Here is a 14,776-nt window from a genome sequence, read left to right as displayed (position 1 = left end):
GCCTGGGAACCAAGCTACTGAGACCTCCGCTACACGCCTGGCCCCGCCCACTCATCCGGCTCTCCGGCCCCGCCCACCGCGCCTGGAGGAGGGGGATGGTCTCTCTGCATCACGTGGTCTCCGGGGGAGTGGGGGGTGGGCGGCTCGCTGGTCGCCATTTTGCGCGGGGCCGAAAGGCGGGGCCTGCGCACTTCAGGGCGCGCGCCCCTGGTGCTCGCGCAGGCTCGGCGCTCCGCCCCACGGCTCCCGGCTCCTGAGGCCGCTCTCCGCGTCCAGCCGCGGGAGAGCCTGGGAGGACGGGGGGGTGTGGCGTGTCGGCGCGTGCCCGCGCCCTCCAACCGCTGGCCGGCGGGGCGGGGCCGCGGGGAGGGGGCCGCTCCGTCCGCGAGGGCGGCGCGCTGCGGTCTCCGCGGCGGCGGTGCCTGCGGCTGTGGCGGCACGCTCCGGAGCCGCGTCCGCGGCGCTCCCGGTAGCCATGTACCGCAGTGGCTCCCGCTCCTCCGTCTCTTCGCACCGGTCGAAAGACGGCGGCGCGAGCGGCCCGCCGCCGGGCCGTCCCGTGGGCGCCTCCTCAGGCCCCGCACGCCGCCCGTCATCGCCGCCCTCTTGCTCCTCGCTGCGGCTCCCCGCCCGCCGCCACCGCTCGCCCTCAGGCCACCGCGGCCGCTGGGCCTCGCCGTCCCCGCCTCGGGGTCGTCGCGGCTCCCCGTCCCCGCCCCGCGGCCGCCGGGCCTCACCGTCTCCGCCCCGCGGCCGCCGGGCCTCGCCATCCCCTCCGCGGGGTCGTCGTGGCTCCCCGTCCCCGCCGCGCGCCCGTCGCGGCTCCCCGTCGCCACCGCGGAGCCGGCGACACTACCCACCTGGCCTGGGTGGCTTCCGAGGCAGCATTCGAGGCGAGTCCCGCGCCGACTTCGCCCGGGACGGCCGCGGAGACCATCCAGGCGACGGCGGCGGCAGTCGGGTAATCCCACCCTTCGCCCATGTTGCTCCCATGTCCCCAGCCCCGGGGCCCTCAGGCCAGAGTCCGAATGTCCGAGTCTACCCCGCTCCCTGACAGTCCTGGGCGCCTCCTTTACACAATAACGGACCCGGGACCCGTTCGGTCCCCCGGGTTGGAACAGAACAGAACGCCCGGTTTCTTGGGGAAGAGGCTTTCGCTCTTGCTATGTGGAAAAGTTCACCGAGGCGAGGGGCATTTCATCCATACTGACTGGCGCTTTGGCGTTTCCCTTTGGGTTTGATCAAATTCATTCCTTTAAGGCCCGAGTTTAGCAGAACATCTGAAATGCCTGGTGGCCAGTGAGGAAAGGTTGAACCAAAGCAGACTGGATGCATTAGCTGTCATGGAGTCTCAGTTATAGCTGTTATTCCGACGAGAGGTGTGATTGCTGCCACCAGCTAGAGACGCGAGAGCAGCTACCTGCAATCTTTTAGGGCTCACGGTCCCTTGAGGTCAAGCAATAGCAATAGGTGTTATCACCGCCAAGGAACCACCTCAGAGAGGTTTAAGTAGCTTGATCAAGGTGACACACAAGTGATGGAGCTGTGGTTCAGTTCACATGTTGGATTCTCACAGCCCGCGATTTTACATGTTAAAATGTGCTGCTGCTGGAGGGACAGAGTGTGGGATTCATTTATGGTTGTGGTGGGTGTAGCTGAGTAGTACTCAGTAGGGCTTACAAAACTGTAAAACCCGACTTGGATCCTTAGCATCCTAATTTTAAAAAAAGGTGCAGGTGCGATAGTGACCCCTCAGCTGGCACTACAGTGTCCTAGTGTTCTGGTCACATTGTGAAGACTTCTCAAAGCCCTCACTAGAGAGGAATCGAGTAGAATACTGCAACCTCCCCCTTCTGGGTGCTGTACTCGATCCAGCTCCAGTTCTCTGTCCCAAAGGAAAATGCTTTCTCTTACCACCTGAACATTTACCTCAGCTTCAAGGGAAGCCCCCAGGCTATCCTGTCATCTCTCACCACTCTGATGGCCCTGCTGCCTCTTCCTCAGATTGGTACAGTTGCCATCTTCGTAATTGAGCCTTGCTACTCACCATTTATCTTTTCTGTGTTCAGCCATCAAATTGATTTTTAAAAAATATTTTGAATAGTGTGTGTTCAGGTGTACCTGTGAATGAGGTATATATGTGGGAGTGCAGATGTTGTGGAGACTTTGGATTCCTTGGAGATAGTTGTCAGCAGCTGTTGAGTGCTGTGAACTAAAGCATGGTCCTTTGGAGGAACTCACTCTTAACTGGAGCCTCCACACTGATTTTCCGCTTTCATTTTATACATTTAATAAGCATCTATTGAGCATCTTCCATGAATTAGATACAGTTACGATAAATAGATGAAGTTAGAAATTCCGTGGTGTGTTCAATGTGATTAAGGGCTAAAAACAAAATCAAGTTATAATTTCAAGGAAAAGAGCCTCATGAGAAGCGAGTCTTTGATTAAGACCGTAAGAGATGAGAGATCAAGTAGTCCAAGCATCAGGAGGGAAATTGTAGTTGGCTCACATCACTTTAATGCTTGAAACCCTCCTGTGCCTCTTATCACATTATCAAATCCAAATTTCCTAATTTTGTCTCTCTTTTCTCTGTGACATTGCTGCAGCTGTCCTGGCCTCTTTTCTGTTACCCAAAGCATACTGATTCATTCCTGAGCTGTTTCCTTTGGCCTGAAACATGTGCTTTTCTTTGAAGGACCTATGTGCCTTCTATTTAGTAGCAGCATCCCAGAAATACTTTCTCTAATCATCTTCTCTTGAGTGATCCCTCCTTTTCCTTGTCTTTTAAAGTACTTAAAACATAATTGGTTTTGCCTCTTCTCATTCATATATATATATATATATATATATATATATATATATATATATATCCTGAGAGCCAGGATTTTTACTTGGCTATTCCCATGTTTCATACAAAAAGAGGTCCAGTTTTTACACCCTTTGGTTTTTTGAGAGAGATCCTGGTTTTTTGAGACAGAATCTTTCTGTGTAACCTACACAGTGGACAATTTTTAGGAACGAGTGGAGAATATAAATTCACCCTCTCATCTCTCAGGGTGGTGGTGGCATACTCCTTTAATCCCAACACTGGGGAAACAAGAGGCAGGTGGATCTGAGTTCAAGGCCAGCCTGGTCTACAGAGTGAATTCTAGGATAGCCAGGCTACAAAGAAACTGTCTCAAAAGATTTTTTTCCTCTTAAGGAAACTTCTAAATTCTTTTTTATTGTAGAATGGTTCCTTACCGTGATAGACAACAATTTTATAAGTAGGGAGAACATTTTGGGGCATAGAGATGCAGTCATGTTTTCACTTTTGTTTTAACTTTTTGTAGAGACGTTCTCCTGGTCTGTGTTCTGATTCTTCTTTGGAGGAGAGTTTAAGGATCACAGTTGGCAATGACCACTTCTGTGTTAGCACACCAGAGCGGCGGCGGCGGCTCAGTGACCGGCTGGGATCTCCAGTGGATGGTCTGCAGGACATGGACAGGTAGGCTTCAGCTATGGCAGGTGCACCATACTCACTCTGGAAGGCAAAATATTGTTGTTTTCTGAGTGATGTGTCTGAAAGTTGGTGCCAGCACTGAAGTCAAATGGTATCTGTGTCCAGTGGAAGATAGAACACTGGAAAAGGCTTTCTGAGTGGGAAGAGTATGTTGATATAGATTCTGTTTCTGAATATAATGTATGCCAGAAAAAGAACATCATGGTACAAGTAGAAAGAGAAGCTAAGGGAACATAATCAAATAGTGGATTAAAATCTAAAAAGATCCCCTTATACAATGAAGGTTTTGGACAAAATGGGAAGTCTTTTTTCCCCCTCCTCTTCCTCTTCTTCTTCCTCTTCTTCCTCCTCCTCCTTTTCTTTCTTTCTTTCTTTCTTTCTTTCTTTCTTTCTTTCTTTCTTTCTTTCTTTTTTAAAGAGAGGGTTTCTCTGCGTATCCTGTCTGTCTTGGAACTCAGTCTGTAGACCAGACTGGCCTCAGAGATCCTCTTGCTTCTGCTTCCCAAGTGCTGGGATTAAAGGCATAGGCCCCGCTGTATACAATGTTTGAAGTTTTCTTACTGATGGAGGATTTAATTTTACTATATAGCCCTGGATGAGTTTGAACTTACAGAGTTTTGCCTCTGCTTCCCAGTGCTGGGATTAAAGGCTTGTGGTAGTCCACTTGGCTTTTTTAAGGGCTTTGGGACAGCCCTGGCTGGCTGATCTGGAACTCAACAAAAATCTTCCTGCTCTGCTTCCTGAATGCTGAGATTATAAGCATGACCCCAACATTCAGCTACAGAATTAGCTTTGGTTTGGTTTTGTTTTCGTTTTTTAATTTTTTGAGACAGGGTTTCTCTGTATCCTGGCTGTCCTGGAACTCACTTTGTAGACCACGCTGGCCTCGAACTCAGAAATCCACCTGCCTCTGCCTCCCGAGTACTGGGATCAAAGGCATGCACCACCACCCCCGGCCAAAATTAGTTTTTAATGATTCTTTTTTTTTTAGCATATTCAGGCCAGAATATAGATCCTGAAAGCATTTAAGTAAATAATGCATATGTGTATATTAAATGTATGAAGCAGTAATAGAAAGCTAGAGATCTTTAAAGTTTTTGTGTGATTACTGCTTACAGTTCTTGAGTGCTAAGGAAAAGTAAATAAACCTTACACTGTTGAATGTAGACCTTAATTACTAAAAGTTATATATGAGGATTAAGTAACTTTATTACCTCACAAAAGGAAAAAGGTATGGATGGGAGTGCAGGACAGCCTGTTCTCCATCTTAGCATGTCTGCCATAGTCTCTGTCTAACACAGTGGGGTTTTCATAAATAACTCATAGTAATTAATCAAGGAAATAGTGTTTATTACAGGCACTGTTGAGTATTGTATAGTGTATAGTGTATAGGCAGGCAGATAGGCACAGCTGGGCTGGAAGTCTGAGGATAGTGGTATTTACTTTAAGCTCCACTGGCTATGGGTGCAGTGAAGCAAGGGAGGACAGTCTTATATAGCACAGACACTTCTGAAAGTTGAGCTTCGAGGTATCTGACTGGATCCTAATTGAGTCAATGGTTCTTGCCCTTCTGTCTGCTTCTATTTTGGGAGATGATTGAGTAGGTGGACTGTGGTGATGGTACAGGGTGTGAGTCTCTTCCTTCCTCCCTTGCTGGTTTTTGCGGTACTTAGACTGAATTTCCTCTTTGTTATGGGTATATGCTTCTGATAATCTCTCTCTCTCTCTCTCTCTCTCTGTTTTTGAGACAGGGTTTCTCTGTATAGCCCTGGCTATCCTAGAACTCAGAAATCCGCCTGCCTCTGCCTCCCAAGCACTGGGATTAAAGGCGTGTGCCACCACTGCCTGGCAACAACTCTCTTTTTAAGTAATAAAAAGTTAATTTTCCTCATAAAATGTTTAGAACTATAATGCTTCCAGAATCATGTGTTTTAGATAAGGGTCTACAAGGGAACTGTTGGGCTGTTTTTTTATATTTTTATCACCTGCATATTTATGGTTACTTTTTTGTTGTTGTTTTTTCAGGACAGGGTTTTTCTGTGTAGCCTTAGGTATCCTGGAACTTTGTAGACCAGGCTGACCTCAAACTCAGTGTTTGGAGTGCACCACACTGCCAGGTGTGAGAGCTCGGAGTGCACCGCACTGCCAGGTGTGATTACTTTTTGTATGGATTACTGTCCAGTAAAATCAGGTTGTAGCGCCATTAGCATATTCGTTATGTTTCCTGATGGTGGGTCTAGTCTTCGGGTAATTGAACAGACCATTTTCAGGGCTAGAGAAATGACTGGGTGGTTAAAACCACTTGGCTGCTCTTGCAGAGGACAAGAGTTCAGTTTCTAGAACCCATTTCCAGCAACTCACAACCAACTACAGACCTGTAAGTCCAGTTCCAAGGAATCCAGTGCCTACATCTGGCCTTCAACGCCACCTGTACTCAGGTGCACATAGCTATGCACAGACACAGAAACACACACTTTTAAAAGTTAAGTCTTTATTTCTAATAGACCATGTTAATTTTTTTTCTCTTTTATTGAATCTGTCAAGTCTTGTTAATTAGGTTTTTAGGTAACAGCCAAGTGACTTAGGATTTCTATTATGATGAAACATCATGACCAAAAGCAAAATTGAAAAGGAAAGGACTTGGCTTACCTTTTCAAATTGTAGTCCATCACTGAAGGAAGTTAGGACAGGAACTCAAACAGAGTAGGAAACTGTAGGCAGGACCTGATGTAGAGACCATGGAAGGGCATTACTTACTGACTTGCTCCTAATGTCTTGATTTTAGTCTGCTTAGCCAGGACTTTGTTTCTCTGTGTAGTCCTGGCTGTCCTGGAACTCTATAGACCAGGCTGGCCTTAAACTCAGAAATCCTCCTGCCTCTGCCTCCCAAGTGCTGGGATTAAAGGCGTGTGCCACCACTGCCGATATTTTCTTAATTGAAGTTCCCTCATCTCATGACTCTAGTTTGTGTCAAGTTAACATAAGAGTAGCCAGCACACCAGGTTATCAAGATTGTGGTCTTACCTTACCGACCTTCTAGAGGACTGTAACTTATTCAAAAAAGGGAGGAAGAACAAGTTGAATGAAAATTCTAAGACACTTGGACACTAAGACACATATTCACAGAGCTGTATATCTATCACTACAGTAGTACACTGTAGAACACTTTTGTTATGTCTGGAGGGATCCTTAAGACACTTAACCTTGCTCTCTTTACCCTATGTCAGTTCTAGGCAATCTTTAAGTTACTCTCTACTTTATGAATTTAGCTGTTCATATGATGCATACATCTTTGGGACTTGCTTTCACATATTTTAAGGCTCATCATGTTTATGGTGTTTCTTTTTATTGCCATTAATATTTCATTGTACACATATACCAAGTTCTGTTTATTTATTATTAGTAAATGGGTGACTATCATTGGGTTGTTTTTCATTTGTTATATATAATTCTACTATGAATGTTGTTGTACAAGCTTCTTTGTAGTTCCCACCCTTCCTAATGTTGCGATCCTTTAATACAGTTCCTCATGTGGTAACCCCCAACCATAGAATTATTTTTGTTGCTACTTCATAACTGTAATTTTGCTAGTTATAAATTGTAATGTAAATATCTGATATGCAGGATACTGATTTTCAACCCTTGTGAAAGGGTCATTCAACCCCAGAGGGATTGCAACTATAGGTTGAGAGTCACTGCTATGGACAGATAGTTTATTTTATTTTTACTTTTGTGGTATCTCCTGATACTACATAACTAATCTCAGTGTCTGTGTTTGTTAGGCAAACGCTCTGGCATTGAGCTATAACTCTAGCCTTACATTTTAAATTTTCTTAATGAAAATTTGTAAACAGACACAAAAATTAGAAGAGTATTTGGTATTAGGAAAGGATCAGTAGGAGAGATGAAAAGGGATAAAACGGGGCAATGGGGAAATACAATCTAACTATATTATGCGTATAGGAAATGTCATAATGTGTTACTTTATACAACTAATATATGTCATTAAAAATAATTTTTAAAAATAGAGAATAAAGCACATATTCCTATTACCCACATCTATTTTTTTTTTTAAATAGCCCTGGCTATCTTGGAACTTGATGTGTAGACCAGGCTGGCCTCAACTTACAGCTACCTGCCAACCTTTGCCTTCCAAGTGCTCCTGAGTAGAATAAGGTGTGTGCCACCACTGACCAGCAAAACCTCTTACGTAAACTTCTATTAGCTTGCACATAAGAGTCAGCTGGGTGGTTGTGACTCACACTTCAATCATAGCACTTGGGAGGCAGAGGTAGGAGACTTCTGAGTTCAAGGTGAGCCTGATCTACAGAGTGAGTTCCAGGACAGCCGGAGCTACACAGGGAAACCCTGTCTCGAAAACCTAAAACCAACATAAAACAGAATCAATTGGTCTTAACCAAGGCTGCTGCTCCTGCTGCTGTCGTTTGGAGACAGTCTCACTGTCTTGGAACTCACTATGTAGTCTAGGCTGGCCTAGAACTCACTTAGATCCTCCTCCTATTCTGCCTCCCAATTGTTGGGATTAAAGTTGTGTGCCACCATACTCAGCTTAGCCAAAGCTTTTAGAGTGTCTGTCACTGAACTGTTCTAGGCTAAAGGCAATTGTGATTTTTTTGTTTGTTTGTTTGCCTGTTTGTTTTTGTTTTTTCATGACAGGGTTTCTCTGTGTAATCCTGACTCTCTTGGAACTACCTCTGTAGACCAGGCTGGCCTCAGATGTACAGATCTGCCTGCTTCTGCCTCCTTAGTGCTAGAATTAAAACTGTGTACCACAAGTGACTGGTAATTGTGATTCTTTTTAGTACTTACTTTTTTTTTTTTAAGTTTAAAATTCTGTGTGTCTTGAATGTCTACCTGCCTCTGTGTCTGTATACATATGTACCACTTGCAAGTCCAGAGTCTATTTTGGGTGCCCTAGAACCGGAGATTCAGATGGTTGTGAGCTTCTATATAGGTGCTGGAGACTAAATCCAAATCCTCTGGAAAAATAGCAGGTGTTCATTGAGCCATCTCATTAGCTCCAGAGCTGTCTCTCAGGACAGCCAGTTCTCTTTAACCCTGGGAGTCCTTAAGAAAAACGATTGAATTTCCAGAAAGCAGTCTGACTCTGGACTAAATTTACATGATAACTTGTGGGTTTGTTTTTTTGTCCTAACTTTTCTTGTGTCTTCTTCTATTATATCCCTGTTTGCTGGACTTTCTGGGTCTGCACCGAGGCTTTTATGAGGGCTTAGTGTCGCATTAGATCTTGGGTTAATGTTTCCTTATGTGGTGATATGTATGTCCTAGTTACAGTGACCTTGCTACTGTACATAGAGTTTATGGGGTCTTCCTCCTGAACCAATATGAGACTTGTTGGTTGATGGTTTGGTGATAGTCAACTCATAAATATATCTCCCTGGAAATAGCTGTCTTTATACTTGATAGAGTAAAATTTTTATTTCAGTGGTGTTTGATTTCAGAGGTCATTCTTAGTTTATTTTGTTTCATAATACATTAAATCCTCAAAATTATCCATATTTCTTTTTCTTTAAAGATTTATTTATTTTATGTATGTGAGTACACTGTAGCTGTACAGATGGTTGTGAGCCTTCATGTGGTTGTTGGGAACTGCATTTAGGATCTCTGCTCACTCCAGTCAACCCCACTCTCTCCCGTCTGCCCCCGCTCGCTCAGTCCCTGCTCGCTCTGGCCCAAAGATTTATTTATTATTATACATAAGTACACTGTAGCTGTCTTCAGGCACTCCAGAAGATGGAGTCAGATCTCATTACGGGTGGTTGTGAGCCACCATGTGTTTGCTGGGATTTGAATTCAGGACCTTTGGAAGAGCAATCAGTGCTCTTCCCCAAGCCATCTTGCCAGCCTCATATTTCTTTTCTTTTCTTTTCTTTTCTTTTTTTTTTTTTTTGGTTTTTTGGTTTTTTGGGACAGGGTTTCTCTGTATAGCCCTGGCCACCCTAGCCAGGCTGGCCTCGAACTCGGAAATCTGCCTGCCTCTGCCTCCCGAGTGCTGGGATTAAAGGCGTGTGCCACCACGCCCAGCTCCCATATTTCTTTTTAAAAGTAATTTCTGTGGGGCTAAAGAGATGGATCACTGGTTAAGAGCACTGGCTTGGGGGCTGGAGAGATGGCTCAGTGGTTAAGAACACTGATTGCTCTCCCAGAGGTTCTGAGTTCAATTCCCAGCAACTACATGGTGGCTCACAACCATCTGTAATGGGATCCAATGCCCTTTTCTGGTGTCTCTGAAGACAGCAGCAGTGTACTCATATACATAAAATAAATAAATAAATCTTTAAAAGAGAGAGAGAGAGAGAGAGTGAGTGAGTGTGTGCACTGGCTTTTCTTCTAAATAACCCAGGTTTGATTCCTAACCACCTCCATGGCAGCTCACGAGCATGTATAACTCTAGTTCCAGGGTATCCGATGCCCTCTTCTGGCCTCCAGTGACACCATGCTTGGATTTGGTGCACAGACAGACTTGAAGGCAAAACACCTGTGCACATAAAAATATCTAATATTTTTAAAAGGTCATTTGTAGAAACACAAAAGTTATTAGAAACAATAACCTAGGCAGCTGGAGAGCGAGCATTGTGGTTGAGCACCTTCACTGATCCTTTAGAGGACCTAAGTTACATTTCTAGCTCTCTACGCCTATAACTCCAGATGCAGATGACCCCAAATTCTGCCTTCCTGGGCATAATAGAACACATGAACCCACATAAATAAACAAACTAAAATAAATCTGTTTAAAATTAGAAAAGAAACAGTTATTAATAATTTTTCATTAATAATAATGAATGGTAATTCTGGATTTTTTATAAAGCTTTTTATGATTATTTTTATGTGCATTGATGTTTTTCCTTCATCTATGTCTGTCAGATCCCCTGAAATTGGTGTTATAGGTAGTTGTAAGCTGCTACGTGGTTGCTGGGAATTGAATCCATGTCCTGTAGAAAAGCAGTCAGTGCTCTTAACCACTGAGCCATCTCTACAGTCTCAGATTTTATTTTATTTTATTGAGACTGAGTTCCACCTTAAAACCCAGCCTGGCCTGGAACTCATTCTATCCAATCTGGTCTCAAACTTATGGAGATAATCTTGCTTCAGCTTCCTAACTTCTAAGATGACCTGGTTTCTTTTTCTCTCCCTCCCTGTCTATCTGCCTGCCTGTCTGCCTTCCTTCTTTCCTTTCTTCCTTTTTTTCCTAGATGAAAATAGATTTCTAAAATTCTAGAAGATCCCTGGCCAGCAAGACAGCTGAGCAGGTAAAAGTACTTGCCAGTCAGTAAGCCTGAGGACCTGAGCTACTTAGAACACATATAATAGAAGGAGAGAACCAACGTCCACAGATTGTCCTCTGACCTCCACACATGTGCCACAGGACACATGTGCCCAAATACATGCAGACATGTATACATACAAAAAAATTTTAATGCAATTTCAAAAACTCCTAGAGGAGCTGGGCAGTGGTAGCACACATATTTAATCCTAGCATGTGGGAGGCAGAGCCAGGTGGATCTCTTAGGAGTCTACAAAGCTTATCCAAAGTGGATCTCTGGTCTACAAGCTTGTTCTTTGACAGCAGGAGCTACACAGGGAAACCCTGTCCTGGAAAACAAAACAAAAAATCCTAGAGGACCTTTATTTCTATCTACAATTTATATCAGAATCCTTGTGGTTTGGGTCTTAGAAGTTCTGTGGCCATAGTGCTGCCAAATGGCTTAATTTTTTTTTTATCTGCCTCTGGGCTAGAAAGGAAACTATCTCATCCTGAATTTTGATTTTTATGCTGCAAAGGTCTGAGACCTTTGTATTTGTGAACAATAAAAATCCACAGTGAGCCAGAGCATCACTTACTTCTGAAGTCCTTTAGTTACCCAGGCAAGGCAGGAAGGAACAGGGCCAAACAGTTCTTAGTTATTCTTATAATGAAACTTTCCCCCAGGAGAACTAGGTCAGGCTTCAGTATGTAGACATGAAGCTGGGACTGGTCCAGCTTAGATGAGTGGGGAGCCTGGGACCTCTGCTTTCCTAGCATCTTCCTTTAGGAAGCTCCTAGTGCTTTGTAGAACATCTGTGGGTGGAAATGCACATGCTCAGTGATAGGCACTCACCTGTAGATGGGGAGGCTCAGGTTCTATCCCCTGCACAGCTAAGGAAAGCAGAACGGGTTAAGAAACAACCCTAGGGCTGGAGAGATGGCTCAGAGGTGAGGAGCACTGGCTGCTGCTCTTCCAGAGGTCTTCCCAGCACCCACATGGCGGCTCACAGCCATCTGTAATGGGATCTGATGCCCTCTTCTGCTGTGTCTGAAGACAGTGACAGTGTACTCACATACATCAAATAAATATTTATTATTAAAAAAAGAAAAAGAATTAATTTAAACTATGGAACAAAGCTTGAAAGCCATTGTTCTTTTTTTTTTTTTTTTTTTTTTTTTTTCTTGTTTTTTCGAGACAGGGTTTCTCTGTATAGTCCTGGCTGTCCTGGAACTCACTCTGTAGACCAGGCTGGCCTTGAACTCAGAAATCCACCTGTCTCTGCCTCCCGAGTGCTGGGATTAAAGGCGTGCACCACCACTGCCCGGCTGAAAGCCATTGTTCTTGAATGTTGTTTCTCAAACTTTACAGAACATTACAAATCACTTAGAAATCGCATTAAAATTCAAGCTCTAGTCCAATAGACCTGGGATAGAGCCTAAGAATCTGTATTTCTTGTTTTGTTTTTGAGCCGGTATCCTCTAGCCAATCTGTCCTCAAAAGTTGCTAGAACCCAGGTTGGCTCTGAACTCAGTACACTTACTAGTATTACAGATGCCCACCATCATGTCTGCTTAAAATTATTGGTGTTTAATAAATTCCCAGTTAATGCCAGGGCTGCTAGTCCTGACAAAGAGCTTGAATTTAGCTAGTCAGGTATTTTTGTTATTGTTTCATTTAAAAAAACTATATACATATACACATACACATATATATGTACATATACATATATATATGTGTATGTGTATATGTGTACTGTGGGCATGCATGGTGTCTGAGGAGGAAGCCTGAAGAAGGCATTGGATCCCCTGAAGTTGAAGTTATAGATGATTGTGAACCACCATATGGGTGCTGTGAATCAAACCCATGTGTCCCCATCTCCTCTAGAAGAACATACAGTGCTTCTTTAACCAATGAGCCATCTTTCCAGTCCTTTTGGGGTTTTTGTTGTTGTTGTTGTTGTTGCTTTACCAAGACAAGTGTTTCAGTTTGTAGCCATGGAACTCAGAACGATCCACCTGCCTCCCTGGTGTTGGGATTAAAGGTGTAGGCTCCTATACCTGGTCTAGCTAGTCAAGTATCAATTAGGATTCTTTGCGGGTTTTTTAAGGTTTATTTTTATTTTTCACTTGTTTGTGTATGTGTTTCTGTGTGAGTGTGTTCATATGAATGCAGGCATCCTCATAATCTGAAGAGGCTGTCCAATCTCCTAAAATTGGAGTAAGCCATTGAACATAGGTACTGGAACTAAACTTGGGTCTTGTAGAAGATATTATGCACTCTTAACTGCTAAAGCTTTTTTCTAGCCTCTTTGTGATGGTTTTGTATCTCCTGAGCTCTAGTGTGTGTGGTACACTGGTCCTCAGACTAATTTAAAAGTAATTAGCCTAAGAATTCTGTTAGATGTATTAGTAGTAACACCTCTTGATTAGAGTCTAAAGCTGCTTGTGACATTTCCTGACCCTGAGAAAGGAGAGGAGGTGTTCCATGTGTAATCTGTCTTTGGATTTCATAATTATTTACTTTTGCTTTAAGAATTCTATGGTCCACTTCTAAATTACATTATCTTATCATTGGCCTTCCTCTCTCTAAGTCCAGTATATTTACTGATGCTTGTTTCTTTCCTCAGGGATGACCTGACTGATGATTCTGTCTTCACTCGAAGCTCCCAGTGTTCTCGGGGTCTTGAACGATACATTTCTCGGGAGGAGGGACCACTTAGCCCCTTCTTGGGACAACTTGATGAGGACTACCGAACAAGAGAAACTTTTCTGCATCGATCTGAGTTTAGTCCCCAGAGCAGTTGTCATGATGAATTGTTGAGGGGAACAGAACGGAATAGAGACAAACTTAAAAGCTCCTCCTTTTCCATACGATCTGAGGAAAGAAGCCGGGAGGCCAAAAGGCCCCGTTACGATGACACAGGGAAGGTACACAGCACAGGAGGGGATCACTCAAGTTTTACATCTGGGACTCGAAACTATCGGCAGCGAAGAAGCAGCCCAAGCCCTAGGTTTCTAGATCCCGAGTTTCGAGAACTGGACCTTGCCAGGCGAAAGCGAGAAGAAGAAGAGAAACAAAGTAGGAGCTTGAGTCAAGAGCTGGTGGGTGTTGGTGATGATCAGATTGGCTGTTCCATCCCTGGCTTGGCAGGAGTCCTAACCACATCAGAGCCTGGATATTTGCAGCGGCCTGAGGAAGTACCTATGGTGCCCAAGAAGTCCATTCTGAAGAAACGAATTGAAGCGGACATGAAGCCTTCCTTGCAGGTCTCTCTGGAATTTCTGTTGGCTGTCTGTGTAACATTGCTGTATAATACTGTTAGGCTTAACAGTCAGCAACTCCTTTTAGGATTCTCAAATTAAACTGTAGGCTCATAGCGCAACAACAAGGGCTTCTGTTGCCAGATTACTTTCTAAATACGTTTTGGAGAGTATCTGCCTTGATTTTTTTCCCCCTCTTTAAATTGAATAGCCCTATAGGAATCTTGGAATGTGAGTTTCTTGGAAATGAAGCTTGAGAGCAAAAGAAAATAATCCTGATTTTTTTTTAAATCCCTTTAGAAGACAACTTATGAGTTGTAGGACATTAGACTAGAAATGAAATGATTCTGTTTTGGAGCCATCCACTTCCTGTGTGCTTTTTAGAGACCATTCCTGACCTTGACATGAAAAGATGAAAAGATGGTCAGGCGAGAGTTCTAGTTTGACTAACGGTTTCTGAGCCAGTACTGAAGCACTTAGACAAACAAAAGGAGGCCGATTAGTTAGCGTTCTAGAGTTTCCTGTCTCCACAGTCGTCTGACTTGTTCGTTTTTTTCTTTTGGTCATCAATAGATAGGAAAACAGGTTGCATAGGATGGGACCCACCTATAATCCCAGCAGCCGAGAGACTAGTGTATGAGGGAGGATTCAAGGCCTGTTAGAGCACATTGAGAGTTAAGGCCAGCCTGAGCTACATAATTAGACCCCTAGCCACAGGGCTG

The 14,776-nt window shown here is 44.1% G+C and overlaps 1 protein-coding gene across 4 annotated transcripts in view; it reads left to right on the top strand.

Moving 5' to 3' along the window:
- Positions 1 to 374: 374 nt before the first annotated feature.
- Positions 375 to 14,776, top strand: part of Znf318 (zinc finger protein 318) — a 38,726-nt gene continuing 24,324 nt past the window's right edge. For 2 of the 4 annotated variants that reach the window (XM_085833270.1, XM_021186324.3), the window contains exons 1-3: positions 375 to 961; positions 3,336 to 3,490; positions 13,421 to 14,060. In XM_085833270.1, the coding sequence (XP_085689396.1) occupies positions 476 to 961; positions 3,336 to 3,490; positions 13,421 to 14,060 (1,281 nt within the window). In that variant the 5' untranslated portion in view covers positions 375 to 475. The remainder of the gene's footprint in view (positions 962 to 3,335; positions 3,491 to 13,420; positions 14,061 to 14,776) is intronic. The other 2 variants (XR_002380063.3, XM_021186325.2) reach the window with 1 other exon arrangement.

Source organism: Mus caroli, unplaced genomic scaffold (assembly GCF_978045245.1).
Source record: "Mus caroli unplaced genomic scaffold, Mus_caroli_1 scaffold_18, whole genome shotgun sequence".
NCBI lineage: Eukaryota > Metazoa > Chordata > Mammalia > Rodentia > Muridae > Mus > Mus caroli.
This window is presented reverse-complemented; position numbering and strand designations above follow the sequence as displayed.